This window comes from Trachemys scripta, chromosome 21 (genome assembly GCF_013100865.1).
Source record: "Trachemys scripta elegans isolate TJP31775 chromosome 21, CAS_Tse_1.0, whole genome shotgun sequence".
Classification (NCBI taxonomy): domain Eukaryota; kingdom Metazoa; phylum Chordata; order Testudines; family Emydidae; genus Trachemys; species Trachemys scripta.
In genome coordinates this window covers 9,820,186-9,846,623 of record NC_048318.1, presented here as the reverse complement: position 1 = coordinate 9,846,623, position 26,438 = coordinate 9,820,186, and the positions used below count along the sequence as shown (strand labels likewise).

General features: G+C 49.2%; 2 protein-coding genes across 2 annotated transcripts; both read right to left on the bottom strand.

Moving 5' to 3' along the window:
• Positions 1–105: 105 nt before the first annotated feature.
• Positions 106–14,257, bottom strand: LOC117868703 (platelet endothelial aggregation receptor 1-like). The gene is made up of 17 exons (XM_034754898.1): positions 14,042–14,257; positions 13,588–13,734; positions 12,608–12,772; positions 12,014–12,165; positions 11,546–11,714; positions 10,573–10,681; positions 9,280–9,425; positions 8,217–8,342; positions 7,104–7,283; positions 6,673–6,897; positions 5,818–5,944; positions 4,649–4,848; positions 3,998–4,210; positions 3,080–3,225; positions 2,405–2,532; positions 830–962; positions 106–453 (listed from the first exon to the last, which is right to left on the bottom strand). The coding sequence occupies exons 1-17, from the start codon at positions 14,127–14,129 to the stop codon at positions 106–108; spliced, it is 2,802 nt and encodes a 933-aa protein (XP_034610789.1). The 5' UTR covers positions 14,130–14,257.
• A 1,715-nt stretch (positions 14,258–15,972) lies between these two features.
• LOC117868701 (sushi, von Willebrand factor type A, EGF and pentraxin domain-containing protein 1-like) lies at positions 15,973–25,341 on the bottom strand. Its single transcript, XM_034754897.1, has 11 exons — positions 25,185–25,341; positions 24,755–24,970; positions 24,188–24,280; positions 23,761–23,934; positions 22,850–23,005; positions 21,727–21,847; positions 21,081–21,298; positions 18,002–18,226; positions 17,173–17,322; positions 16,897–17,000; positions 15,973–16,314 (listed from the first exon to the last, which is right to left on the bottom strand). The coding sequence occupies exons 1-11, from the start codon at positions 25,258–25,260 to the stop codon at positions 16,054–16,056; spliced, it is 1,794 nt and encodes a 597-aa protein (XP_034610788.1). The 5' UTR covers positions 25,261–25,341; the 3' UTR covers positions 15,973–16,053.
• Between the last annotated feature and the right edge of the window lie 1,097 nt (positions 25,342–26,438).

The window sequence follows — 26,438 nt, the reverse complement described above, 5'->3', positions numbered from 1 at the left end:
GCTGGTGGGAGAGAAGCATCAGGACCTTTCTCATCAGTGCATTGATCTGCGAAGATACAGAATCCTCCACGAGTTTCTTGGAAGGCTGGAGTGATCTCATAACTATCAACTACTTAATTCCCAGGTGCCCGAGGGGTTTGAAAGTGTAGCCAATGAATGTCCCTCTGAACACAGGGTCACATTCAAGATTTCCTGTAAAATGAGAACTCCCTTGTGTAATGTGGTGCATTTGAAAACAAATTCCCTCTGCCCCATGTAGCTCATAGGAAACCTAAGGTTATTTGCTGACTCTTCATCTTTACCGAGTTTTCGCGTCTCACCTGTGAGGAATGTATCCAGCATGTCTGTGCTGGAAATAATGAAACCAAATACCCCAGTGGAGCCAAACAGAACCAAATACACCTGCTGGCTCTTCTGCACGTGTTCATCTGGGCCCAGAATGTTTGTCACCTCCTGCAAAACAGGGCAGGGCCTCAGGGGGACAGAGAATTACCAGTGATACTATTAACCTTGGAATCAGGCTTCCTCCCATGTCCCAGCCCCACCTCTACCTTTAATTAATCTGCCTGTGACTGTCTTAGTGATTCTTCCCCACAACATTCAGTCACTACCATTCCATAGGGATTCACCATTCTCTCACCTTCTCCGTATTCCACGTCCTCTGAACAATACGGAGCGACACCCTCTTTCTGTGCACAGTCTGGCTCCTCCACATCACACCAACACCCTACCTTCGAACTCAGCACAATCTCCTTACCTGGCTGCAATCTATTAGCTCTCTCCAGCCTCACACCACCTGGGGAGCAGGGCCCAGCCTGTCTCTACTCACTCTGTCCTCTCCTTCCTCAACACTCAGGAGGAGCTCTGAATGGATGCCAAGGCTCAGAGAGATCTGTGGGGTGTTCAGCAAGCATTCTCGGTCACACAGCTCTTCAGCGGAGACATACTGCTCACAGCGACACCTTGCCAAAGAGAGAAAGGGTCTTGGTTATATACAGTCCCTGGGCAAGCAGCTGCAAGATGCAGATGGTTAAACTAGCTCCATTATTCTATAATCTGTACAGTCAGGTGGTCAGTTCTGTAAAAGTGGAAAACAGGGATTGCCAGAGTCGATCACATGCAAGGTCCATCTACTGCAGTATCTCAGACAGTGACTAGTCCCAGGTGCTTCATAGGAAGGTGTAAGAACCCTGCAGCAGGCAGACGCGGGATAAGCTGCCCTCTCACCTATGTTTCATCCTGGTCTCTCATAGATATTGGTTTAAGTTGTGGAAGCAGAGAAAAGAACTGACAGAAGGGAACTGCAATGCATGACGTTTGTTAGCAAGAGTCAGGCTAACTGTAACCCTGATAACGCGAGATTTGTAGAAGCGAGGATTGTGTGAGGCGGGTGAGAAAGAACTGTGTAAGAAGTCAATATGACCTGGTATAGATAAGGTGTAGAAGACCTTGCGTAGATAAGGTATAGAAAATATTGTGTGTTGGCAAGAGTCAAAACAAGTGAGGAAATGAGATATCAAGATGGCCTACGTATAAACAAAATGCAGCTGTCCCTCATTATTTCTGTAATGAAAGGTATAAATGCTTGCTGTAATTAGTTACCTGAGAGAGACCTGCTTAGCTCTCTCCTCTGCACATTGTGAGAGTTAATAAAGCATCTGACTTGCTATACCTAAACAAATAGTGAGAACTCACTTTGTTTTTCTCCGACAAAGTTCTGAAGCATAAGGTTTGTATCCCTTCCAGACTTTTTGCTGAGAGCAAGGAGAGGTGAGAGCAACGTACATACTGATTCAGTGCTCTCCTGCTATGTTTCTATGCAATCTATTTTTTTATTCTCTGGAGGAGTTTTTGAGGTACAGCAGTTCACCCACACAGAACAGGGTAATGTCCTACAGATACTGACTGACTTCTATATTCAAGAGCCTCGACCTGAAACCATGAAAGTGATTTAGACCCAAAATGAAGCAGCTCCATTAAAAGGATGAATGAGGAATGAACTCTGAATTAATCATCAGTTTTGGTCTTAATTTTCATAAGCGACTAATGATTTTGAGAGACCAACTTAAGACAGCTCAAAGTGCTGCTCACTCGCCCCCGGAAGATCAGGTCCCTTTCAGAGGTCTCTAGTTGGGCACCCGTATTATTAGTTACTTTTGAAAATGTGAGTGCTTTGTATTTATGCTTCTTCATTTAGCAGAGCGAAGTCAGTGTTAGTGAATGGAGCCGGAGACCTAAGGCCAACATTTATCCACAGAAAAAGTCCAGCAAGGGGAAAGTTTTCATACCCACTCAGCCCTGCCCTGGAGAGACACTGCCCCCATCTCACCCAGCCCCTCTAGGGTGGGACTGATACTCTGAGCTAGCCAGAGTTTTCATAACAGGAGGCTGGAGTGAGACTTACATGCCCAACTCTGCACTGAGTTCTCCGCCCAGCGCACCACAGAAGGGAGAACAGTCATATAGTTCGGGGGAAATGCATTTACGTGTGGATGCCAGACGGACTTCCCCGGGAGCACAGCGCTCCTCCACCTGCAACAACAACGTGAGCACACGCGTGTGAGATACGGACAAGCACTAACGTTACACCACGGCCATGGCATCACTTCAACTGTCTCCCCCACCCCATCCAACAGCCGAACTCCAGGATTCGGAGGGTAACCTCTTACCCAGTTAACACTGTTACAAAAAGTAGTGGTCAGAACACAGGGAGGAAGAATAAGACCAATTTCACTTCCATTACAGTTCTCCAACCAGCTCTAACTGAAATGTGCCATAAAGACAACCCCAGAGACGTAAGTCCCATTGATATGGCCTCTATTACCATAATACATAAGCACCTCACAACACCCTGGGGAGGGAGAGAAGTATTATCCCCATTTCACAGAGTGGGAAGTGAGGCACAGAGAGACTTGTCGAGGGTCACAGAGGGATTTTGCGGCAGAGCAGGGAATTGATCCCAGACTCGAGTCCCAAGTTTGTGTTCTAACCACTGCACCATCCCCTCATATGTTACATTACCCATCCCCTGAGCCATTCAGTTTCAGTGCGCACAAGGGCTGTTCTGCAACAGTCTTACCTGAGGCTGGCAGTCTTGGTCACTGTTGGTGTCAGAATTTTTCTTGCCTCTCTCGTCATAGTAAACGTACCCTGCTTGGCAGATACAAGAGCCATCTGACTCCTGAAAAGCCCGGTTCAGCCCATGGCAGCTACAGCTGCTAGCCCCTTCGGAGACAACAGCAACAGTGCCATGGAATTAGGTATGCGAATCAATGGAAGGGAGCATCTTTTGTGGAACGAACTGTGCCCTCAAAAAGGGAACTCGTCCCATGTCATCTGTTCCCCATGGTTCCATGGCGTACCTGCTGACTTTATGGACACACCCAAGTGCACAGTCACTTTATCCTTGGAAAGCTGATACAGCTATGTGGAGGGGCATGGGGCGAGCTTGATTCAGCTGCCTTATGCAGTCTCAACACCAGGGTCACAGAAGTTCCTGTGGCAGGATCCTTCGCACTGAGAGGCAGGAGGGGCCCAGCTGGGGGTTTTCAGAAGCGGCAGATAGACAAGCTCTCTTTTAACTTGTCCACTGAGCCATCTGGGTCAGGATGGGGCCAGCTGAGGGCTCTGTGGATCGCCGGTCCCAGCCCACTAGGGACGACTTGAAATGCTAGAGTTATGCAGCAAGGCAGACCCTGGCATGTTATCTATTCTTCCCTCCCACTTGTACCCAATGGGACTAAATCCCGTCAGCTACCATAGTTTGTGTGGGGCAGGAGGCAGGTTTGAAGGCCGTGCACTCAGTCTCAGCTAGAGGACAGACCAGGGGGCAGCTGGGGGTCGGAGGCAAACACAGAGCATCAAAGAGGCCCCAGTGGGCTGTCCTGTTCCTGGTTGAGGAAGTCATTCATAATGAGCACAGAGGCCAACGGATTGGTGTTTTACCACCACTCTCTAACCAAGCAAGCCAGCTTCCCCTACACAAGGCGTGACTCACCTGGCTGTGAGGAGGAAGAGCTCCCGCACGGGAAACACCCTGCCTGAGCATAGAGGTGGTTGAAGGAGCCAGCAGGGCAGGCATGACATTCCTCGGGCTGCTTTGCCAGGCTGCTGTTGCCGTGGGTCCCTGGGGGGCAGGGCATGGGTGCAGGTGCCCGGGGAGGGCAGTAATACCCCCTGGGGCAGGGCTGCTGGAGATAACTTGCACTGCCTGGGGAAAGCAACGGGGGCATGTCAGACACAGCGACTGCTGTCCCCTCCACTGGGGAAACACTGGACAGAATGGAAAGGACCCAGCCCAGTGCAATTCTGGAGACAGGCAAGGGGATGAAATTATTCAACTGGGATGGAGCCAGTGGCACCCAGTGTGGTGTATGCATGAAGCTCTCCATGCCCCGCACAAGTAGCTCATGTGCCCAGCATGCTTAACAAAGGATCCCAGTGGAAACCTGCCATCAGCTGTCTGAAAGATGAGTCTTCCTCTCCCCTGAAAGCCAACAGTGTCGCTTGGCAAGTCCTGAGCGCCATCTAACACCCAGACTCACAGTGGGATCCCTTGTAATATACCAGCCCTCCCACAACCCAGTCTGACAGCCATGTCCCCTATATTGCCCCAGCCTTCTATTCTATGGAGTCCCTGCTCAGTTACCTTGCGGGCAACTGAAGCCTGATGGGCAGGGCTGGCAGGATGGGCTGAGAAGGGAGTCACTACGGTAGGTGCCCGGATCACAAATCCTGCAGCATTTCTCAAAGGAGTCCCTTGGGCCGGTCACGTTCAGGGCTGTGTAGCCTCCCTTGCAGAGCAGTGGATGGGCACTGCCTGGGGGGCAGTAATAGGGGAACACACACCTAAAGGGAGAGACAAAGGCAGGAAGCCAGGTGAATGGGAAAAGAGCTTTGCTGCAATTCCTGGTGGCCAGGCTGGAAGGGAACTAGTCTTCACAGCATCCTAGGACACAGGCAACGGAGAGGAGGAGAGGGAGGAGATAGTCGCCTGGGAAAGCAGCAGTTAAATGCCTACCTGGGAGAAGATAATTGCTACATTTTAAGAAAAGTGATAGAATGGAACCGGCTTCAAATGGAGTGACGCATCTTTATAGAATCAGTGAAAGTCCATTCAAATGCAGCGAAGCTTCTGTCCCTACACTCTAAACAGAGTTTCACCATATCACAACTCCCTGAAAGCAGGTTCCAATACACTGACAGCTGTCTAAACCCCAGAACTACATGGAGTGACGCTTTGCACAGATATATTCAGACTGACCTTGAGCTGCACTAGCAATACTGGACTGGATGTGAAAATAACACATCATACGAAATTTGCAAAAGCACCATTTAAATTGGAACTTTTGGAAATGCTCACACATTTCTAAGCACACAGGTCTGGATTACAAAGTCATGGCTCATACACAAACTCTGTTTTGCATGTGTATACAGATACCATGTGGACATGCAACTCTACATTTTACAACTTCCCAGAATGAATTTCCAAAAACAGGAAAATAAAAATTCAAAGGTTAGCTCAGTGCAAATTTTAAAGGGGGTCTCATCAGGTCAAATTCTTTCTCCCTGCCCCATTCCCCTCCCCCCACAACCTCAGGCAGACTGCTACAAACTGAGGATCACCCTAACTGGCCCCAATAGTTGAAGGCCTACTATTTCAAAATCTGCGATTGTGATGGAAAATATTTTTGAAACATTTGCAAAATGCATGAAGGTTGTGACTAAAACCTTCTGATTTTACAGTAGGTGGATTTCAGAGTATACAGAGCTTCCAGGACCCTAGTACTGCCTTCACCAAGAATGCTCTATACTCACAGCTGCTCGGGGATGTTGTACTTGGATGATCCTTCCGGACAATAATATCCACCTGGACACATGGAAGGGACCCCTGTGCGGAGCCCGCAATAGGAGCCACCCCTGCATATGGTTGGATTCACTGAACCTGATGGGGACATAAGGACTGGTGATAACGTGACATTCCCAGGGAGCAGCGGAAGGAGATGGGGGGGTGGGATATTTAAACCCTGTAATCATTCAGTGGGCAGGACATGTGGTTAGGATGATGGAGGACAGATCAGCTAAATGTCTCATGGAAGAACATCCTTATGGCGCCCAACTCATGGCCAGCCAAGGAACAGACGGAGGGTTAACACTGAACAAGATGTAAGAGCTCCTAACATGAATTACCATCAGTGGAAAAAATTTGACCTTGACAGGAGGTGGGGGGACATTGTGAGAATGGCGAGGGACTTCTGTGGTCTATAGAGCCAGTGAGGAAAGTACCATCCCTATATGCCCCACCTTGTTCACTGAAGGACACAGACCCATTTGCTGGAAGTCCATCTACTTGCCTATTAACTTAAACTTGAACACAGAAAGGGACTGGCTCATGTCTGGCTGCTGCAAGGCACCTGTTCTTCTCCAGTCCCAGCTCATTCTGCTTGTGTGTCACAATCACGGCAACACTGAGCATGGGATTCCGTGGGTGACAACCAGGTAGGGCCTCAGGATGCTCAGCCTGCCCGCGATGTCACCTCAGGGTGAGCGGCCCCCCCGAGGCTCACTGCAAGGAAGCGATCGCAGGGCCACCCCTGCCTGCTACAATCAGGAGCCATCGTGCGCAGTGTTGTGCAGAAAAAGGATGAAAAACAAGGACCGTGGGCATCTCACCTGGTGGGCACTCGTAGCCGGGTTGGCAAAGAGCTCCTTGGACATTGGGCAGCCCCGTCTCTGCCGGGTCCGGGCAATAATAGCCAGGAGAGCAGGGGCCACACTCTTCCAAAGATGCTGCACCAGGCTGGGTCCTGAAGGTACCAGGAGGGCAGAAAAGCCTGTCCCCTTTGCCTGGGCACCAGTATCCGGGGGGGCAGGGGTAGTCTTCAAAACTGGTAAGGCCTGGTGGAGACAGAATGAAAAGAAGGGCAGTGAAGGGAAATAGTGGCAAGTTGCACAGGTTCTATCACCGCTGTGAACATGAGGGGGTCATGCAGCAGACCCTGGAATTTCGACCCCCTCCTGTCTCAGGGTTGGATCCCACTGCAATGGGAGATTTGCATCTGACTTTCACAGCAGCAATATTTGGCCCTCAGCTGGCAGCTCACCTGGTGTTTGGCAGACATAACCTGGGGGGCAAGGCTGGCAATCTGCCAGGCTCTGTGCCCCTGGGGCAGTGCGGTAAGTGTGCTCAGGGCATTGCAGAGGTGCCAAGAGAGTGATGGGCTCGGTGAGATTCACGCTGCCACAGTAGTGTCCAGGGGGGCACGGATAGGTCACTGGATCCCCTGAACAAACAGAAAACAGGAGCATCAGCAGAGGTACTCTCACTCTCCAGCCAGAACCTTCTTCCCCAACCTCCTCCTGGACATCTCGCATTGGATTCTATTCAAACACCCACACGGACAGAATCCAGCCACAAACAGCACACCTCTCTGGAAGATTAGAACTACAGAGCATAGGGGAACTGGAGATTGAATTTGGTTTGGGGCCCCTCTCTAGATCAGTGACTCTCAACCTGTTCAGACTACTGTACCCCTTTCAGGAGTCTGATTTGTCTTGCGTACCCCCAAGTTACCCCTCACTTAAAAACTACTTGCTTACAAAATCAGACATAAAAATACAAAAGTGCCACAGCACATTATTACTGACAAAAATTGCTTACTTTCCCATTTTTACCATATTATTATAAAATAAATCACATGGAAAATACATATTGTACTTGCATTTCAGTGTACAGTATATAGAGCAGTATAAACAAGTCATTGTCTGTATGAAATTTTAGTTTGTACTGACTTCGCTAGAGCTTTTTATGTAGCCTGTTGTAAAACTACGCAAATATCTAGATAAGTTGATGTACCCCCTGGAAGACCTCTGTACCCCCAGGGGTACGTGTGCCCCTGGTTGAGAACCACTGCTCTAGATTATAAAGCCCTGCTTACATTTAGAGAGCTTCATAAAAAAATAAAAATTAATACTAATAAAAAAGTATAAGGTGAATAAAGTGTGTATTTATTCTTTTCTCTGCAGTATCCAGCACTGGTCACTCACTGATGAAGACAGGGTACCTTACTGGCTGGACCATGGATTTGTCCAAGCTTCCTGTGTTTCACATTCCAGACCCCTACATCAGTACCAGCTTGACTGGCTCACTGATTTCACACACACACTTTCCTCTCTGACACATAATCAATTATTCCCACTATCTCCCGAGTCCCGACCTGCTTTACACCAGTGGCCTGGTGGACAGGGCAGGCAGTCTTCTCTCCGCCTTGCCCCTGGGATAGCTCCAATGGTGTTGGGGGGGCATGGCGTGGGCACCTCGGAGCCTTCCTGGCAGTAGAAACCTAACGGAGAAACAAAAAATGTCCCTTTTGTTGGGCAAGGTGACTCCGTGGCTATCTCCCTCTGATACAGCATTAGCAGCTGTGGGTGAGCTGTTCGCACGAAGAGAAAAAAAACAGTCACCTTCAGAGCTTGCCAGGCCAACAACCCAGCACTGTGAATTTGCACCAGCAGACGTTGGCATCATTATGTTCCATCAACCACCTCCTGACATTCGCATCACCCGACAAGTCACAGAGGTAAGAATTGACAGTGGGTAGAGTCCAGAGCTCCAGGAGTCCCGCTCCAACATAAAACTAAGGCTATAGGGCCGGTTATCTCCCCTGGCAGCTGAGCCAGACGAGCCCACACTCTGGGACCCTATCTCCAGCCCAAGGTGGATGGTTTGGGGGTGATAAAGCCAAAACCGACCATGCAAAACACTAATTCAATGTCCCCTTTTGACACCAAGGCACTCCAAGAAATAACCAAAGGGCAAAGCATGATGAATTATCATATGGAAGATCAGAGCTTAGAACTCAAGGCTCTTGCTCTGAATTCAGCACAGAAGAGGGAACAGCATGCAGACAGCTTGCTCAGCCCCTTAGGGCAGCACTTACCAGGACAAGAGTCATTGGAGCTAGACTGGGGCTGAGGAATAAAGTTCAGCCGGGCTCCGGGTTTGGACACCGGGATTGCTTGGATCTGGGATTTTTGGTCAGGCATGTCTTTGTTCAGAAATCAGGAAAATGGAAGGAGCGGATGAGGAGGCACTAATGAATGCAGCACTTTCAATACAGATAAAGATCCCCTTTACTCACCCTAAACTGATGGGACCTTCAAAGCAGGGGTCAGCACAGGTCATGCAGAGATATCAGACACTTGCTCATTCAGAGTCCCTGGCTGGTTAAAACCAGATATCTACTGTACACTTTACATACCACTGTGATTTTCACTCACCTGCTGGGCAGAGACCCGCACGCACCTGCCCCCAGCGGCATTCTGTCAGGGAGCTCCAGGGAAAGTCATGGCCCTGGGGAGTAGACTCAGAACTCCCGGCCTGGCAGAAGTACCCAGCAGCACACTTCCCCTCCAGCCGCCCGCCCCTGGTGTAGAGAAAGCAGTGGGAATTTACATGGGAAGCTGCTGGAGATGTGCTTCATGCAAACACTAGCTCATATGTTGGACCCTGCCTGCAATGTACCCATTACTGGCAAACCGAGAACTTTATAGCCCTAAAAGGCGCAGATGGACTGAGGGACTGGGCCCCCATTTGATAAAGACAGAGATTAGAGGTGGGCTCCTGCGCTGGAATGCTGGCTCTGACACAGGCCCTTTCCGTGACCTTGGACAAGACACTTCAGGTATAATTGACAAGGAGGTTCAGTGAGACCCAGGCTCCCAAGTGACACTTTTGAAAATGGGACTTAGGCTCCTAAGTCACTCTGATGCCTTTGAAAACATTACCCATCATCTCTCTCTGCCTCAGTCATCCGTCCCCTCTGTACGATGGGCTGACAATGCTTACTATCCTTGAGAGATGGGTCTGAACTCAAACACTGCAGCCCAACACTGCCAATGGTTTGGGAAGTTCACCTCTGCCTACAAAGTTTGTGCCTGAGGCCCATCTCGATAGACCCCACACCATGAGGCTATTGTGCCCTAAATAGCTAATGTCTGTTAAGCTCTTTGTTCCTATGAAGAGCCAGTGAAGTGCTAAGCAGAATGATTTTCACTTGCTTTCTGCGAGCAGGAATGATCTGCAGAAACTTTTCCATACGCTGAGGCTGAATAAAATGAACATCCTGTCCCAGCTGAGTCCTCAGTTTGCCCGAGGAAACTCCCAAGGGTGTTCCTGAATTTTGTGGTAATGTCTGTCATGACATGATAAATGTCTATACAATAACAAATGGTTTACAGAAGGGAGACCTGGCACTTATGCTCTCCCTCTCTCGTAGCACAAGAACAAGGAGAGTCTCAGGAAACTGGAGACAGCATCCAAAGCAGGACAGCACAGAGGCAAAGGTGGAGGGTTCCCTCCACACAGCTCTCAGTGGCACAATCTGGGCTGGAGTAAAAGTTTTCAGTATGTATACTGGGGTCACTTCACTGACTACCGAAGTACAGCCACCTCTGGGGTGGAACAAAGCAGCTGCTCAACTGCGCACAACAATGCAGCCCAACTGTTTAGGGCAGGGAGGAAGAATACTAGCTCCAACTTGAAACTACAGAGGCAACAGGCAGAATAAGGACCTGCAGTAGTGACCGGGTGAACAGGCCAGGCATTCTCTCTCCTCCCTGAGGCCAGTCATGTCTGGAGGGGTGAACGTGCCATCGGGACACGGAGAAGGAACCAGTGTACCTAACACAGAAACATGAGAGTAAATATAAAGCCAGAGAGGGCCTGGAAATGCTTTACAGTACTTCTGTCATGCAGGAAGCCCATTATTTGCAGTGACTATACTCTTTTGAATTGGGAAGTTCTGTCTCATGTAGCTGCACAGGCATTGTCAGGGTGACAAAACCAGCCGCGTCACCAGCATGCTCTCACTCATAGGGCATACTTATTCACATGCTCTGTGCTGACATGGAATTTGCTCCAGGCTATCAGGGTCTGATCAGTGCAGAGGACATTGCAGAGCCCTTAGGAGCAAACACCTGCACCCTGAACTCAAGGCATCACCGAATGAAGAAGGGCTCTGCTTGGTGCCTACCTGTCTGTTCACGCCCCAGGGCCGTTCCCCCAAGCCTGCTCTCGGCTTGTAGTCTCACACATACTTACACCACTTCTTCTCTCCCTCCCCTCCAGCTTGGAGGAAGGTATGCACAAGGGGCCTGATTCTTGCCTGCCTGGCACCTGGTCATTCATACTAGTGCAGAGGGAGTGCATTGTGATTGGATAATGTTTTACATCCACATCACATAGATGTAAATGATTCCATCAGGTACAAGGGAAAGGTAAGTATGGCCCATGGTTTGCTCTGCTTCTACTCCCCCATTCCCCAGCCTTTAGAAGAATCCCTCCTTGCTTGTAGTGAGATGCACTGACATAGGACCAATGGGAAGATATATACCCAGCAGGGAAGGGAAAAGGAGTGGAAGGCGAAGTAGCAGTGGCAGTGTGGCGGGGAAGGGCATGTATTGGCACATGCTATACAGCCAGGCTAGGAGAGCAGTATGAGCCAGCGAGTGCTACTGTGCGTGTGAAGGACTATCCCATACATACCTTCAGGACAGTAGGTGTGTGGAGGGCAGGGTTGGGGGTCTCCTGCAACTGCCTCTTGGCAGTAGAAGCCTGGTTGGCAAGGAATGCAGGACTCAGAACCCCTGTTTGGCTGGTATTCCCCGGTGGGGCAGGGGGCTGGATGGGCAGACCCAGAGGAACAGAAGTGACCCTAGGAATCAGAAACAGAAGGAAGAGAAATGCACAGAGATTCAAACAAATTCAGGGTCTGTTTGTAGGGCCAACTACTGGAGCTGCTGAAGCCTGTGGCAAAATTCCTCTTGACTTAACTGAGGCCAGGCCTGGGCCCGTGGCCTCTGCAGCTTCTCTCTACATGAAAGCTGGAAACTCTTTGCCTTAATGTTAACTGACACTGTTGGCTGTCACCAGCGGGCAATCCTGGCAGAGGTGGCAAAGACTGAATGGGTATGGAGACCCAACCCCCTTCTCATCCCGGCCAGAGGACAGTACCTTTGGGCAGAGGAATGCAGTGGGGCTGAAGGAGCTGAAGTTCGCTGGGCAGTAGAAACCCGCAGCACAGGGTCCTGTAGGTGAGCTCAGACCGATACTAGCACAGAAGAATCCAGGATAGCATGGCACACAGCTGTCCTGGGAGGAGCCACCTGGGTTGGGGGGGTGGGAAGAGCTAGAGTTACAGGGGAATGGCAGATGTGGGAGGAAGAGCTCATCTGAACCACAGTAACATCAATGTTGTGTTTGCTATGATAATTATATTGCAATCAGCTGGCCAGGATGCACACCGCTGCCCCCAACTGGCTGTAAATAGAACTGTCCTACTGTGTGTCACAGGCAGTATACTGCTGACCACTAAGGGAGAATCTCCCTTAATTCAAGTGACAGGGGCCTATGCTTTTGTAGCTGACAGGTCTGAGTTGCATCTTTGGTGTGGTCTTGGATTTTCCTAGCGGTCCTGGTGTCCAGCATTGTGACCACCATAATGTTCCCAGGTAGCTACAGATTTGTTACCATATGCAATGCAACCAGAAATTAGGCCCTGCTGCTCTGTGGATCCCAGGAGAAATCCATGAGGGGAGCCGCACTCACCTGTGGCATTATTCAGGGTGCCCACTGGGCAGGCGACCGGGAACTGAGTGCCCCCCGGACAGTAGTGTCCAGGTGGACAGGGCCCATTGAGTGGGAGCCTGGGTGTCCTGTGCGGGACGGCATCGGCAGCTCCTCCTGAGCAGTAATAGCCGGCTGAACACAGACCTGCCATTGGGAAAAAGAGGGTGCTCAGGGCTCAGCCCATGGCACTTAGTTCCACTGGGGTCAGGGGAAGTACCTACCCCAGCCCCAGAACTAGACAAGTGGGCCCAGGACAAAAGCAGCTTTCTACTGTCTTCTCTACAGTATCCACCAGGGATACTCCCCTATATCGTCACCTCCATCCTCTGACTCCCTGGGCCCTTCTATTCTAGACTGACCTCCCATCCCCCAGTCTTTACATTCTCGCCCCCACCAATCATTCATCCTGACACCCCCAGGCCTTTCTTTCCTCTCCTGGTTCCCCTTGTGACTCTGTCCTCTGGAATGAGCTCAGTTTTTCCTCTCTTCCTTCATAACTCAAACCTTTGCATCTTGGCATCATCTTAATTGCTCTGTGCTAGAGAGAGAGAGACAGAGATGAGCTGAGGGGACGGCAGAGAAGGAGAGAGCACTGGGGGGCTAGAAAGAAAAGAGAGATGGAAGAAAGAGTAGGAACAAAGAGAGAGCAGGAAGAAAGGAGAGAGAGAAGGGAGACAAGAAAAGGAATTGGGAGGGGGAAGCTAAAGGACTCGAGATGACAGATCCAAATCCCGTTACACAAACTTGATTAACAGAGTGATGGAGTGATGGAGTGAATGAGAGTAAGAGAGAGGGAGGGGTGTGGGGGGTTCCTTTAACTCCCTTCTGCCAATCTTTTAGGAATCTCCACTACCTCCTGGCCTCATCCAGCTCAGAAAGCCCCACTCCCCGCCCTCCCCGCATGAAGCAGGAGAAAGCCTCAATGACTTCCAGTGCCTGGATCTACCAGGACAACTTACCATCTGGTTCCCAGTTAGCGTCCCCCCTGCAGTACCTCCCCACTGGACACAGTTTGCATGCAGCGGGAGACAGTGCCCCCTCCAGGGTGTTCATGGTACCTTCAGGGCATGGCAGGGGCATTGCAGTCCGAGCTGGACAATAGTAACCTGAAAATACAAAGAGGTGAATTAGGCATGCCTCATCAGACAAAGCACCTGCCTTGGAAACCTGGCTCCACTGATAGTTAATGGCAAAACTCCCATTATCTTCAACGCAGCCAGGATTCCACCCCATGAGCACTGGGGTCATTCGGACTATTTACTGCCCTTAAAAGGAAGGAAGGCACTGCTGGATCTGGTGCCCAGGGTGGGTGAGCAGCAAAGGGGAGCTGTGTGCATTTCTATGGGCTCCCCCTCACACACTGCACCTTCCCATCTTGGGTTAAGGGTTCTGCTGTACAGCTGGATTCCTTACCTCTGGGGCAGCTGACTGGCTCCACAGTGGCAGTATGTCTGCAGGCCATACCAGCCGGGCAAGGGAGGCAGGTGCTTGCTCCAGGCATAGGGCTGAAAGTGCTTGGCTCACAGGGTATCTCCAGTCTGGTGCCAGTAGGACAGTAGAAACCACTGGGGCATTTGTAACCACGAATCCCATCGGAAGGGCAGGGAGCAGAGTTTCCTTCATGACAAACATACCTGTGAGTGGGAGGAGAGAATTCAAAGAGCTGAAAAATGGGCCTCCCAGCATTGCTCTGATGGACGAAAGGGAGTGGGGGGCTAGGCACATTTGGGAATTTTTCTTTTCGGTGCAAATGACTGGTAAAACATCTATTTGTTTCTGCTACTGCAACTGAGGGTATGGCTACACTTGGAGCTGGAGGTATAAATTACAGCTTGAGCAGACATACCTGCGCTAGCTCTGATCCAGCTATTGTGCTAAAAATATACCTCCAGCACTCAGTGTAGATGTACCTTAGTGCCCACAACATGCCCCCAATCTGGACAAATAGGGCTTTCCGCTCTGACAGGTCTGGAAATTGCTTTTTTCAAAACTGAGGTTTTTACTTAAATGAACAGGGCTAAACTGCTCAGCTTCCCTTGTCTTCAGTCAGAGTAAGGGTAAAACCGCTGAGAATCAGGCCACTTTCATTTGGGTGCCTAACTTTATTTATTTATTACTGAGTCACATTTCTGCTGCACTGCACCACAGAACACCAATTCCAAGCTTGGGCACCCCTAACAATTTCTTTAAGCTATATCTGATACAGAAAACAGACTCCAGTAATTACCTAGGGATATCACTAAATACATACAAGCATTTAATAAGCCCGGACAATTAAATCCTCATTCCCCCACAACCTCTCCCAACTCCCTATGGGCTAAGGAGACCACATGGACCCTGCAGCATGCCCTAAAGGAGAACAACCTCAGGTCAAAGGCGGACTGACTTCCCAATCTCCCCCAGAGAGGCTGTTCTGCCAGAAGCTGTCTCTCATACCAAATGGGGTCCAGCTTCTCCCCATGTAGGTGCTTGTCACCTGCTCAAGTCACCTCTTAACTTTCTCTTCAATAAACTAAATACATGGAGCGTTTTTAGTCTCTCACTGTAAGGGATGTTTGTGAGATGGATGAGCAATGGCCTAACAGCATTTTTTCATCTGCAGCCTCTTGGAGTGTAATGTTCCCTTTTTATTGATTAGTGCACCCCCTTGTGCGAGAAGAGTTTAATGCAGGAGAAAGGAAAACAAAAAGAAAATGTTCTGTGTTGACAAATTATACATTACTTGGGCATCACAAAAGGCAAGCTCTCTGGGCTAAATCATGAGTTTGTAGCAAACCATACATCTCTGTATTTAATTTAATGCTGGTGGAAGGCATAAGGTTGACAGCCATGGAGATTTAAGGCTTCTGTACCATCTACAGAACAGACAGACCAAGTGCAGGCTTCATAGCTGACCTGAAAGGACCAGCACCCCTCCAGGGGAGAGAAGGATTAACTGGGGTTCAGTTAATCCTTGACATCTGTTTGGAGATTGTCAACAAGAGGGCCAATTGTGTCACGGGGCCGGACTTTCTGTGGCCCTGCATCTTAAGCAGTCATTTACACCAGTGCAAAGAAGGCTACAAAATGAACCAGGTGTTTCAGGTGTTGTGGTTACAAGTTACATCCAGCTGATATAAACGATTACACACAAGGTGCAGGACAACAGAGATTCAGACCCAATGTCTTTCATGGTTTGAACTCCTGTCCCACAGAACTGGATTGATATCACAAATGCGTTTTGCATAGGTCAGTGAGTAGCCACCTAATGGCAATAATATTTGATGAGTATCAATTTGGGCTGGATTCTAACTGGTGACCTAGGAGGCAAAAGCTCTATATCCTATTACCCAACTACTGGGTCATCTCAGTCCTGTGCCCCTATTTGTCAATGATGAGGTGTTATTGGGTGCCCCGATGTTACTTCCAACGGAGGCCTGCAGGTCTCAGTTTGTCAATACAAAAAGGAGAATGACCACACTGCCACACCCTGCACTACAAGGCGATGTCTGGGACAGATCAGACAATCCCGCCTGACTGCAGTACTGTCCCGCTGGGCAGGGCTGGCACTGCTCCTCTGCTCCCAGGCCCAGGGAGGTAGAGTAGGTTCCAGGAGGGCAGGGCATAGGATGGCTTGTGCCACTGGGGCAGAAATGCCCAGGAGGGCAGATGTCATTTCCAGGCAGAGGTAGGCCAGCAGATTCCACCTGTGAAACAAAAAATAGAGAAAAAGAGAAAATTAACACCCAGGAAACACAGGTTTCCCAGTTAGTGCTGCAGAAAGACTGGAAAGCATGGATGTGAGCTGAGCGCTGCAGGTCTGCTCCCATTGGAGCTCTCACTGCATGACTGGCCTGGCTTAAAAGGGGCTCCTGGAATGTTGGCTGGTCCAACGTTGGCCAACTTTTGTGCCATGAATTAGCCAGTGGGCAGCACAGCACCGATATGAGAGGTGCAGGAATAAAGACATGGCAGTGACTGATTCCAAGGCATCATCACATCTCGGCAGCCAGGCTACTGCCTACTCTTCTCAGAATTTATTAGGAATGGAGCTGCCTCCAAATACCAAGGAGCTCTCCCACAACATCTGAAACATCATGGTACTTTGCTGGAACAATCGCAAACACTGCAACTTCCACGGGCATTACTGGAGTGTTTGGGAGTGATTACTCTACAACATTATAGGTTATTATTATTAATAGGTTAGAAGCCTTTACTCCCTAGTCCAAACCCAAGATCACTGCTTTGGGGATACCATGGTGGGCAGCCAACCCTTAGCATTCACTCACCTTGTGTCTGATGGGGGCTGGGTGGATGGCTCCCTGGGTGCAGTAATAGCCGGAGTGGCAAAGCCCCGATGGCTGGGACAGTGCTGTAGATGAGCAATACGTGCCTGAAATTAACAGAAAAGAAATCCAAAGTCAGGGGCTCTCCAGGTCTCCTCTATGTCGTATCTGCTGAGAAAGTCAGTGTGGAGTAACTGAAGGCAGAATTTGACCTTTCATCTTTCCCCCAAGTCTTCCCTCAGATGCTCTATAGATTACTTGTGCCAGACCTTTACTTACCTGCTGGGCAGGGCTCACAGTCAGATTCACCAGTGGCACCAGTCTTGGGTCCAAATGTACCTCTTGGACATGAATGTTCTGTACCAAAGCTGGTACTGGGTGGACAGAAATACCCTTTAGGGCACAGTCTGGGAGTCTGTGTCCCAGAACCTAGAACACAAAGAATGGCAACTTGCTCTGGAGATTTCATGATTGTTTCTCTTGTGACTAGGGAGTTTTTATGTGTTGACCCTAAACTCCTACCAGAACATTAAGCCTTTCTTGACCCCCTGCTGGCTCAACTAAATGCAGGATATCTCAGTTCTAGTCCTAAATTCACTGAGCATTGTGTAGAGGCTGACTGCCATCTTCCTCCCAAGACTGGGCAGAGTCAGGTCAATGGGTGAAATGCTCATTGTAAGTAAATCTTGCTGAGTGCTTTGGGTTCTCTGAATCGGAGGTGCTACAGGAATGTCCATCATCATTATTACGTTGCTATGTTTGTCTGGCTGCAAAGCTTTGTGGCTTGAGGGTGGCAGAAATGGTCTAGTGTTGTCCCACCCCTTCTGGCCTGCTGCTTGACACTCCAACAGGTGTATTTCTCCTTCACCCAGTGGCGGAACTGACCTGCCACCCTTCCCTGCTATACCAATGCATGCAGTGCCCACCTGGCAGAGGCTTACTGAAGTGAATAAGGACATTCTGAAGTCAATGGGAATTGCACCTGTGGGTCTCGGAGGAGAACTTGCCCCATTGTGCTTAACAGGAAGACACTGTTCTCAGTCTTCCCCCAGCAACAGACATTGCCCCCTTACATCAAAAAGCACAGCGCTCCCCAGCACCCCCTCACTTTTGCTGGATGGTTCACAGAAGAATCCTGCTGGGCAGATGTCACATGATTCTTTCCCTTCCTGTGTCTGGTGGGTCCCCCTCTCACAGGCCATGGGAATGGCAGATCCTGCAGGGCAGTAGAAGCCACGGGGGCAGCGATAGGAGAGAGGAGTGGATGAGGTCTGGCCTGGCGGGCAGTAGTAACCAGCAGAGCACAGTCCCTCTGCAGCAGTTTTTCCTAGCCCTGCAGTTATGGAAGAAGAAGACCCTTTTGGTTCCCATCCTATCCCTCAGGTGCATGGCCTCATCACATGCCCAGTTCAAATCAGGAAACAAATGTTCTCCACAGTGAAAATCCAGCCTCAGAAAGACAGATGCTTATTACTGCATCACCCAGGCAAGCCAGTCACTGCACCAATCAAAGCACAGCTCTGCTATGCAGTAGCTGTCCTGGGGAAGCATGGGGTTCTGGGTACAGCTCTGAGTTGGGATCTAGGAGGTTTGAGTTTCATTTCCCGCTCTCCCACAAATTCCTTGTGTGAACTTGGGCAAGCCACTTCACCCCTGGTTCCCTATCTGTGAAATGGGGACAGTAATCCTGCTGTATCTTGCAGGCCAGGTGCAGGAGGTAGGGTGACCAGATGTCCCGATTTTATAGGGACAGTCCCGATTTTTGGGTCTTTTTCTTATATAGGCTCCTATTACCCCCCACCCCGTCCCGATTTTTCACACTTGCTGTCTGGTCACCCTAGCAGGAGGGTAAGTGAGTTAATGCTTGTGAGGTGCTCAGATATTAATTACAGTGATAGGGGACAAATAAATGCCTGGGTAAACAGACAGAAGGTGCATACCACCCGAACAGTAGTAGCTATCTCAGAGCAGTAATATGATCCTTCACTTACAGTAGATCATGGCTGCTAACCAGTGTCAAACACCTGCCCGCCAGGCTATTTCATGTCCCTGGAGTATGGGGAAGACATCTCTGGCATCGAGATCATACAGTGCCTTTGTCTTTCTGTTGGGTCTTTATTTATGATATTAAGAAGTTCCTATGCTACCTCACTTTACTGAGCCACACCAGACATTTCATTCATGACTCTGGCACTGAGCATGTGGGCAACGTGGTAACAAGCGCCAGCAGCTTTTTAAGGGGTTTAAACCCCAAGGGGGCAGAGGAAGTGTGACTGGCCCAAGGTGGTAGAAAAGAGAAACTGGATGAAGCTGAGCCAAGGAAACCATTGTCATACCAAGAAACCCTTCTGAATGGTGAAATGTCTGAGTCTGGAAGAGGCACCCAAAGGAAGTGTTGGAAGACAAGTAAAACTAGGCTGGACATATACCCTGCAGGGAACCATCCTACACTGGCCAAAGGAAATGGGCTAATGAGCTAATGTGATTATCTGCAGTTATAACAGGATAGATCCTGGAATGTCTGTTAAGACAAATCTACAGGAAATAAAGCTGGGAAGAGCATCTCCTCCCACTTGTCTGCTACTCCACCTCCTCCTCCCCAAACATCAAACAACACTGATGAAGACTCATACCACTGCAGAAATATCCGGCCGGGCAGGGCTGACAGTCTGTTGAGTGCCATTTCCCACCATGTGGGTTGAGGCTTCCAGCACCACATGGGATTGGGGACTCTGTGCCTTTGGGGCAGTAGGATCCAGGTGGACAGCGTTTCTGGTCTGGCCGTGTGGATTCCATATCACAGTAATACCCAGCATGACAGGTTCCTGCAAAGCAGAGAATTTCAGGAGAAAGACTAAGAAATGTGAATCTCAGAACTGTCAGTGGGTTGGTGGCTTAGCTGGTCTTGTCTAGAGAGTTTTTGTCTAGAAATCCAGCTGTTAAATTCACAAATTTTGAGATTTCTGTCTCTTCCAGCTTTTAGTCTGGCTGGGGATCTTCCAAGTTTAGTTCCCATTTGATCCAAACTGGAACAGGATTCAGAACTTGACTCTCCCCAGCATCTTGGTGCCCTACAAATTGTAATGGGCCAGACCCATTCCTAGGTTAGCTACCGATTGGTGATGCTGTGGAATAAAAACAATGGCATGAATCTCATACATACACATCCATGATGTATACTACTCACCTGAAATGCTGGCCAACCCTTCTCCTTGGCAGAACTTCCCCCCAGGGCAGGGCAGACAAGCATTGTGGGATGCCATCCCAGACTGGGGTAGAAAGGTGCCAGTGGGACATGGCACTGGGCTGCTGCTACCCAGTGGGCAGAAGTGTCCTGCTGGGCACAAGTCTCCAGTTTCATCGTTAACAGGATTAGGTACATGTGCCTTCAAAATGCAGTAATAGCTGGGCAAACAAGGGCCACTCGGGGTCAAGAGGCCTGGTGCGGAGGAGGATAAAAACAAAAAACAGAGGCGTTATGTAGTTCACAAGCTCAGGGCTGCAAAAAATGGCCAAGCCATGGCATCTAGATTAATTCAGTGTCTAATGCCCCATGCAGCGCTCTCCTGCTCCTACACCACACTATGATTTATCCACAGAGGCATTTAGAAATGGGGCTAACAAAGAACCTGACATCCACCTAACCAGGGAGAGAGAATACAGGATAAATTAATCCCACACCCAAACCACCTCTGGTTCAGGATTTGTAATCTTTCACCAACCGGGTCTGGCCAAACCAAAACCATTTTTGTCTTTGCCCATCTCTGTCTAGCTTGCAGAGATGAAGGTTTTATAAAGACATTGGGATCTTCTATATCTAGAGCACTTTTCAGCTCCAAAAATTCCCCAAAAGATTGTGCAGAGATGGCTTCACCCACTGCTGAAATGTGGCCACTTCTGGAGTGAAGCACAACAGCGGTTTACCAGGACATAGCGTCACAACACAACAGTGCAGGACAGCGACTAAACAAGGATAAGTATATTCAATGTGCAAACAGGTATCCCAGTTGAAACAAGCTAATCAGGGGGTTAGTTTCTAAGGCCACATTCCCTGTTGAGGTTTCTCTCTCATGCATGAAATCAAGACCTACTGTCTTCGTTCCAAGTTCAGTTGGACCTTCCAAGACAAAATGCAGGATCTTCCCAGCCTGAACAGGGAAGCTAATCTCCACTTGTCTGCTCCTTACCTGCATCTGCACAGAATTTTCCCCCAGGGCAAGCCCTGCAGTCCTTGGAATTGCTCAGCCCAGTCTGGTTACTGAAGGTGCCCTGGGGGCATGGGTACTGCTTGGCAGCTTTAGTTCCTGAGAGACAGTAGTATCCAGCCGGGCAATCTGCTGGCTTGATCATTCCATGTGAAAAGGTCTCATTGTGATCTTGGATTTGGACTTCTGGGCCACAGAACCTACCAATAAAAGGCCAAGTTGAAATTAACCTGTCACAGCCCACAATTCCGCCAGGATAGAGAAGGGCCATTCTCCATGCAACACCTGTAGTCTGTGACTGCAAAACAAGGCAATGTAGAATGCCCTTCAGGAAACAAATGAAGGACTCAGATGAAACCTGTCTGGGGGAAGCTGTTATCTTTGGGACTGTTTTGCACCTCCCTGGAGACATGTCTACAGGATGACAACTCTGTGATGAAGGGCTTACAATACAGAAATGGATATAATCAGACAGAAGGAGATACAAGGACATGATCAAGGAGACCAGCCATGTATATCAAAGGATATAACAGAGCAGCCCAAGGCAAATCATCAAGAGGGGAATTCATATGCTAATTCCCAATAGAAGAACCAGGATACTGGAGCAGGCTAAATGCATTCCACTTACTTTCCTGTTGGGCACGTCTTGCACAGGCTTTGACCAGTCTGGTCCTGGTATTTCCCAGAGGGACAGGGTTTGGGCTCTGGGCTGCCTGTGGGGCAATAGTGGCCAACAGGACATATATAATCTAGGAATAAGAGAACGGATTGGATTAATGCTGAGACTGTGCATAACTTCTGAGTGCTGCTGTATAGGGCTGTAATGGCCAGCTGTAGTAAGGGACAGTGTCAAAGGGAAATAACTCACAGATTTAATACCGTGAATGTTTCATGAAGAACTGAAGAGAATCTGGGGTATGTTAACAGCTTTATCAGACACATCCAGCCAGGCTGGAGGCCTACAAGGGGCTCAATAAGGAACAACTCCAACGACCATTGAAATTCTTCCTCTGACTTCACTGGGGGCGGAGTATACCCTGAAGCAGGGGTTCTCAAACTGGTGGTCGGGACCCCTCAGGGGGTCGTGAGGTTATTACATGGGGGGTTGCGAGCTGTCAGCCTCCACCCCAAACCCTGCTTTGGCGCCAGCATTTATAATGGTGTTAAATTAAAAACACTTTTTTAATATATTTCTCAGGGGGGTCACACTCAGAGGCTTGCTATGTGAAAGGGGTCACCAGTAAAAAAGTTTGAGAGCCACTGCCCTAAAGCTCTCGAAGTCCAGTCCTGATCCACAATGGGCCTTATGAAAAACTTGAGATGGATTCTTCAGGGATTTCCTCTGTTTCATTTGTTCCAGTCCATGAACACAAAGGGATAATCTTTGCATAATTATAGCCATGGGTAGGGTAAGGTATTTGAGGGGTTGGGACTGCCTCTTTGTTCTGTGTTTGTCAGGCACCTAGCACAAAGGGGTCCTGGTCCACAACTGGGGCTGCAAAGTGCTACCCCAATAGAAATAACAATGAACAAACTGGACAACCATACAGATTCACTCCCAGCTCAGCTCAGCAACTGGTGATAGTGCTTAGGTGGCTTTATCAGAACTGTTCACAGCTCCCCTGTTTGGCTAAGCTGGGTACAGGACTTAAAGGGACATATCTCACAGTAACTAGCAATTCTGGAACATTTCCGTTATTGCTACTTTCACTCATTTCCCTATGAGAAGGGTCATCCAAGAACTTTCCTACCTGGATTAAGTCCTGATACAGACCCCTCTGGGCAAAACCAGCCTTCCTTACACCGCCCCTCTGGTGTACTTTGACCTCGGTGGGAGCAGAACCATCCTGCTAAACAGGGCCGGCAATCTTGTGCTGATTGGCCACCATGATGGGCCAAAAAAGAGCCTCGAAAAGAAAAAAAAATCCATGCTAACATTCTCCCAGCATCCTGGACGTGCCTGGATATCCCTGTGGGGAGGAGCGCTGAAAAGCTGGAGGGAGAGCTCTCCGCAAGTCTAGTCCCAGCCTCTCTGGCCAGGAGATGCTGAAGCGAATAGTATATGAGCATTGGCTGTGGTGGACCTCACAGATAGTGCAGTCCCAGTCTTCCCTGTGATGTGATGGTTTAGGAGGTGGCATTTGAGCGCTAGTTGCTGGGTAGTTTATATCCATTCTGGTCCTACCTAAGGAGGAGTAACTCTGGTTTACAATATCTACAGGCCAATACCAGGAAACTAAGCAATCCAAAAAGTGTTTCTCTCTCTCCCTCCCCTTGCCATAATCCTTATGCGTTTTTAATGAAGGTGTGAAAGACCAGTTCCCATTGTTTGTAGGGAACGGAACCAAAACGGAGGATTTTAAATGTTTTCGGCTCCCCATTGCTTTGCCACGTTTTCCCAGAGTGGCTTGGCAAAGCCATCTCTCCACCTCCTGGAGCATAGCTGTTATTGGGGGCACATTTAGGGCTGGATGCTCCTCATTTAACAGCCTCAGAGTGAAAGCTAAGATCCCGTGCTGACAGAAGCTGCCCCTTAGGCACTGCTGGGGCATGCTTCAGTGCCACACAGCAAGGGGCTTTAAAACAATGTCAGGAACTCAGGTGTCCCACGAAGCATCAGTCAAAGGAAAGAAGGGCACCCAGCAGCTGTTGTCTGATCTACCTGGGGGACATGGAGATGGAGAAGAACTTCCTTGGGGACACACGTAGCCTGGAGGACAAATATTTCCCACTGCCCCATCTGTTGGGTTGGGGAGCGTGGAGCCCCCAGTGCAGTAAAAGCCAGCATCACAGGGACCAGATGGCGCAGCCAGCTCTGCAGATGCACAGTACGAGCCTAGAACAGGAAACAGAAGGGAGATCCTCATTCAGGCTCCATGTCTCTGTGCTTGTCCCACTAGATCCCCAAAGCATTTGAGCTGCAATAATGTCATCGCATACAGGCCATTGAAGCAACAGTAACTGGGAGACAGCAGCGGTCTAGTAGTGACAGCACAAGACTGGGATAGTCAGAGGAGTTTGGCAGGTGGGGGAAGGGTTTGTGTCAAAAATTTGGTCTCTCTGGCAAAAAATAATATATCCTCTCCTACCTGGGGTACAGGGAATAGGAAGAGATGAACCACCAGGACAAAACGTTCCTGCTTGGCATAGCCTGAAGGACCCGCGAGGTGAAGCTTCTGACCCTGCTAATGGAAAGGACCGAACTTGAGAGAGGCAAAGGAACATACAGCAGCAGAAAGAGCCTCACTCCCATGTCCCAACCTCTCCTTCTCGCTAGGTACTTACAGCACATGACCTTCATCACCACAGTATGTGAAATGCACCAGATGGGTGGAAATTCCTCCCTATGCATGTCCTCCCACAATGGAAATACCCACCCAGCCTCTCCCCAGGGAAGTGATCTACTTCTGCCAAGATTGCAGACCCATTGCAAACACACATCCCCACCACAAACAAGGGCTCTTGTTTCATTTAACGTTACTGCATGCGGCGGCATCTTTTCCTCTCTTCACTCTGTCTTTTTCCAGCATTGAAAAAAGACACCTCGTGGGCCCTTTTCTTCAACTGTGACTTCTTGATGCTTCTGTAATATCACCACATCTAATAATAATAATAATCAAGTTCCACTGCTTCCTTCAGTGCCGGAGCGTGATTACCTAGGGATATTGGCTCGCCTGATGCTGATCCGGGTGGACAAAACCATCCAGGCGTGCATGGTCCATCAGGACTCGTCAAGCCTGATTTGGAGCAGACTTTTCCAGGGGGACACAGCTGGCACTTGGAGGCATCCCTCGTGTTTAAGTCCTCACTGTAGGTTCCTGGTGGACAGGGATACTGTGTGGCAAACTCTGTATTCCTTGGGCAGTAATGTCCTAGGAGGGAGACGACAGTTTTCCTACCAGTTAAGAGATGCTTGCAATGTCTCAAATTGTTGGCAAGGGTGCTGGGGTGCCCTCTCCATCAATTTCACCAAAAGAACTGATCCCAGGATATGTCAATCAGTCCATGGTGTGACTCATCAGTATTATACAGGACCTCCAGCCAAGGTGGAAGCATTCCCTATGATGTAACTGCAGACACACTCACCTGCGGGACAGTCCGTGTAATTGCTGGAACCAGCCTTACAGTAAAAGCCTTCTGGGCACTCCAAACACTGCACCATGCCCCAGAATGGGCTGTAGCTCCCTGCAGGGCATGGCTGTGCTCTGCTGCTCCCCACTGTGCAGTAGTGTCCTGGGGGACATGGCCCCCCACTGCTTGTGGTCTGTGAAGACAAAGTGCCGTTGTTACAGAAGATGTTCCCACTAATCTCACTGTGGCCCAGAGATCCTCAAATGTCTTTAGTCTCCTAACTTCCACTGATTTCAATGGAAGTTAAGATACTAAATATCTGTGTGGATCTGGGCCTAGCTGCAACCTCAGAAGAAATGTATCTTGCAGCAGGAATACATCAAATCCTAATGGGGAAGACTGACAGAGCGATGGAAAATGCTTTGTTCATCATTCACCTCTGGCCAATCCGTCCTGCTGTAATCCCATCATAGCTCACAAAATGAGCAGGGGAGGTGCTTGGGAGGCTGCTAAGGACAACTCAGGTTTACTGTAGGAAGTGTTGCTGGTAATTTGGTAGGTAGTCCTGCCTGTCTTTCAGAGTCAGCCTGGTGCTGTGCTGCTGGGGTGGGGGAAAGGTACTGAGGCATGAAAACAAGATTCTGAGCCCCTGCATTCTGTGGACCTCTGTAATGCCAGTTGGAAATGGCATTCTTTTTCACTTATTCTCACGTTGTGTAGTGTTGCTGTGTGCTGGTAAGAGGGTCATGAATTCCACCCCAGAGGAGGATATATGTCAGCATTGGGTGAATAACCGCTGTGTATAGTTTGCAATGTTCTGGGATTCTTGGGGATGAAAAGTAAAATTTTTATTCACTCATCTCTGTCCACTCATCATAAGAGGACAAATGGGAGTGAGGCAGCATGGATATGAAAAGGCTGAACTATTACGGACATGTTTTACACCTAGAACAGAGAGGAGATTCGGTATGTTTGGTGTCTCTAGACTCCTTCAGCCTTAACAAATTAGAGGTATATGTCAGGGAAAGGAAGTTATGCAAACAGTCTCAAAAATCTAGAGAGAAATTTGTCTGGAATAGAATTGTTCCCCTCACACAATAGCTTTTGGGCATGGTACTTATGGTGGGGCTGACGGAACAAGAGGTCGATGGCAAGGACAAATCAAGGGGAGAGGGTTTCATGTATGAATTGCAAATACGGATGCCTGATGCCCCCTGCAGACAATGGGTGGTGGGACTTATATGGCAGGAAGAGAACTATATAGACCTG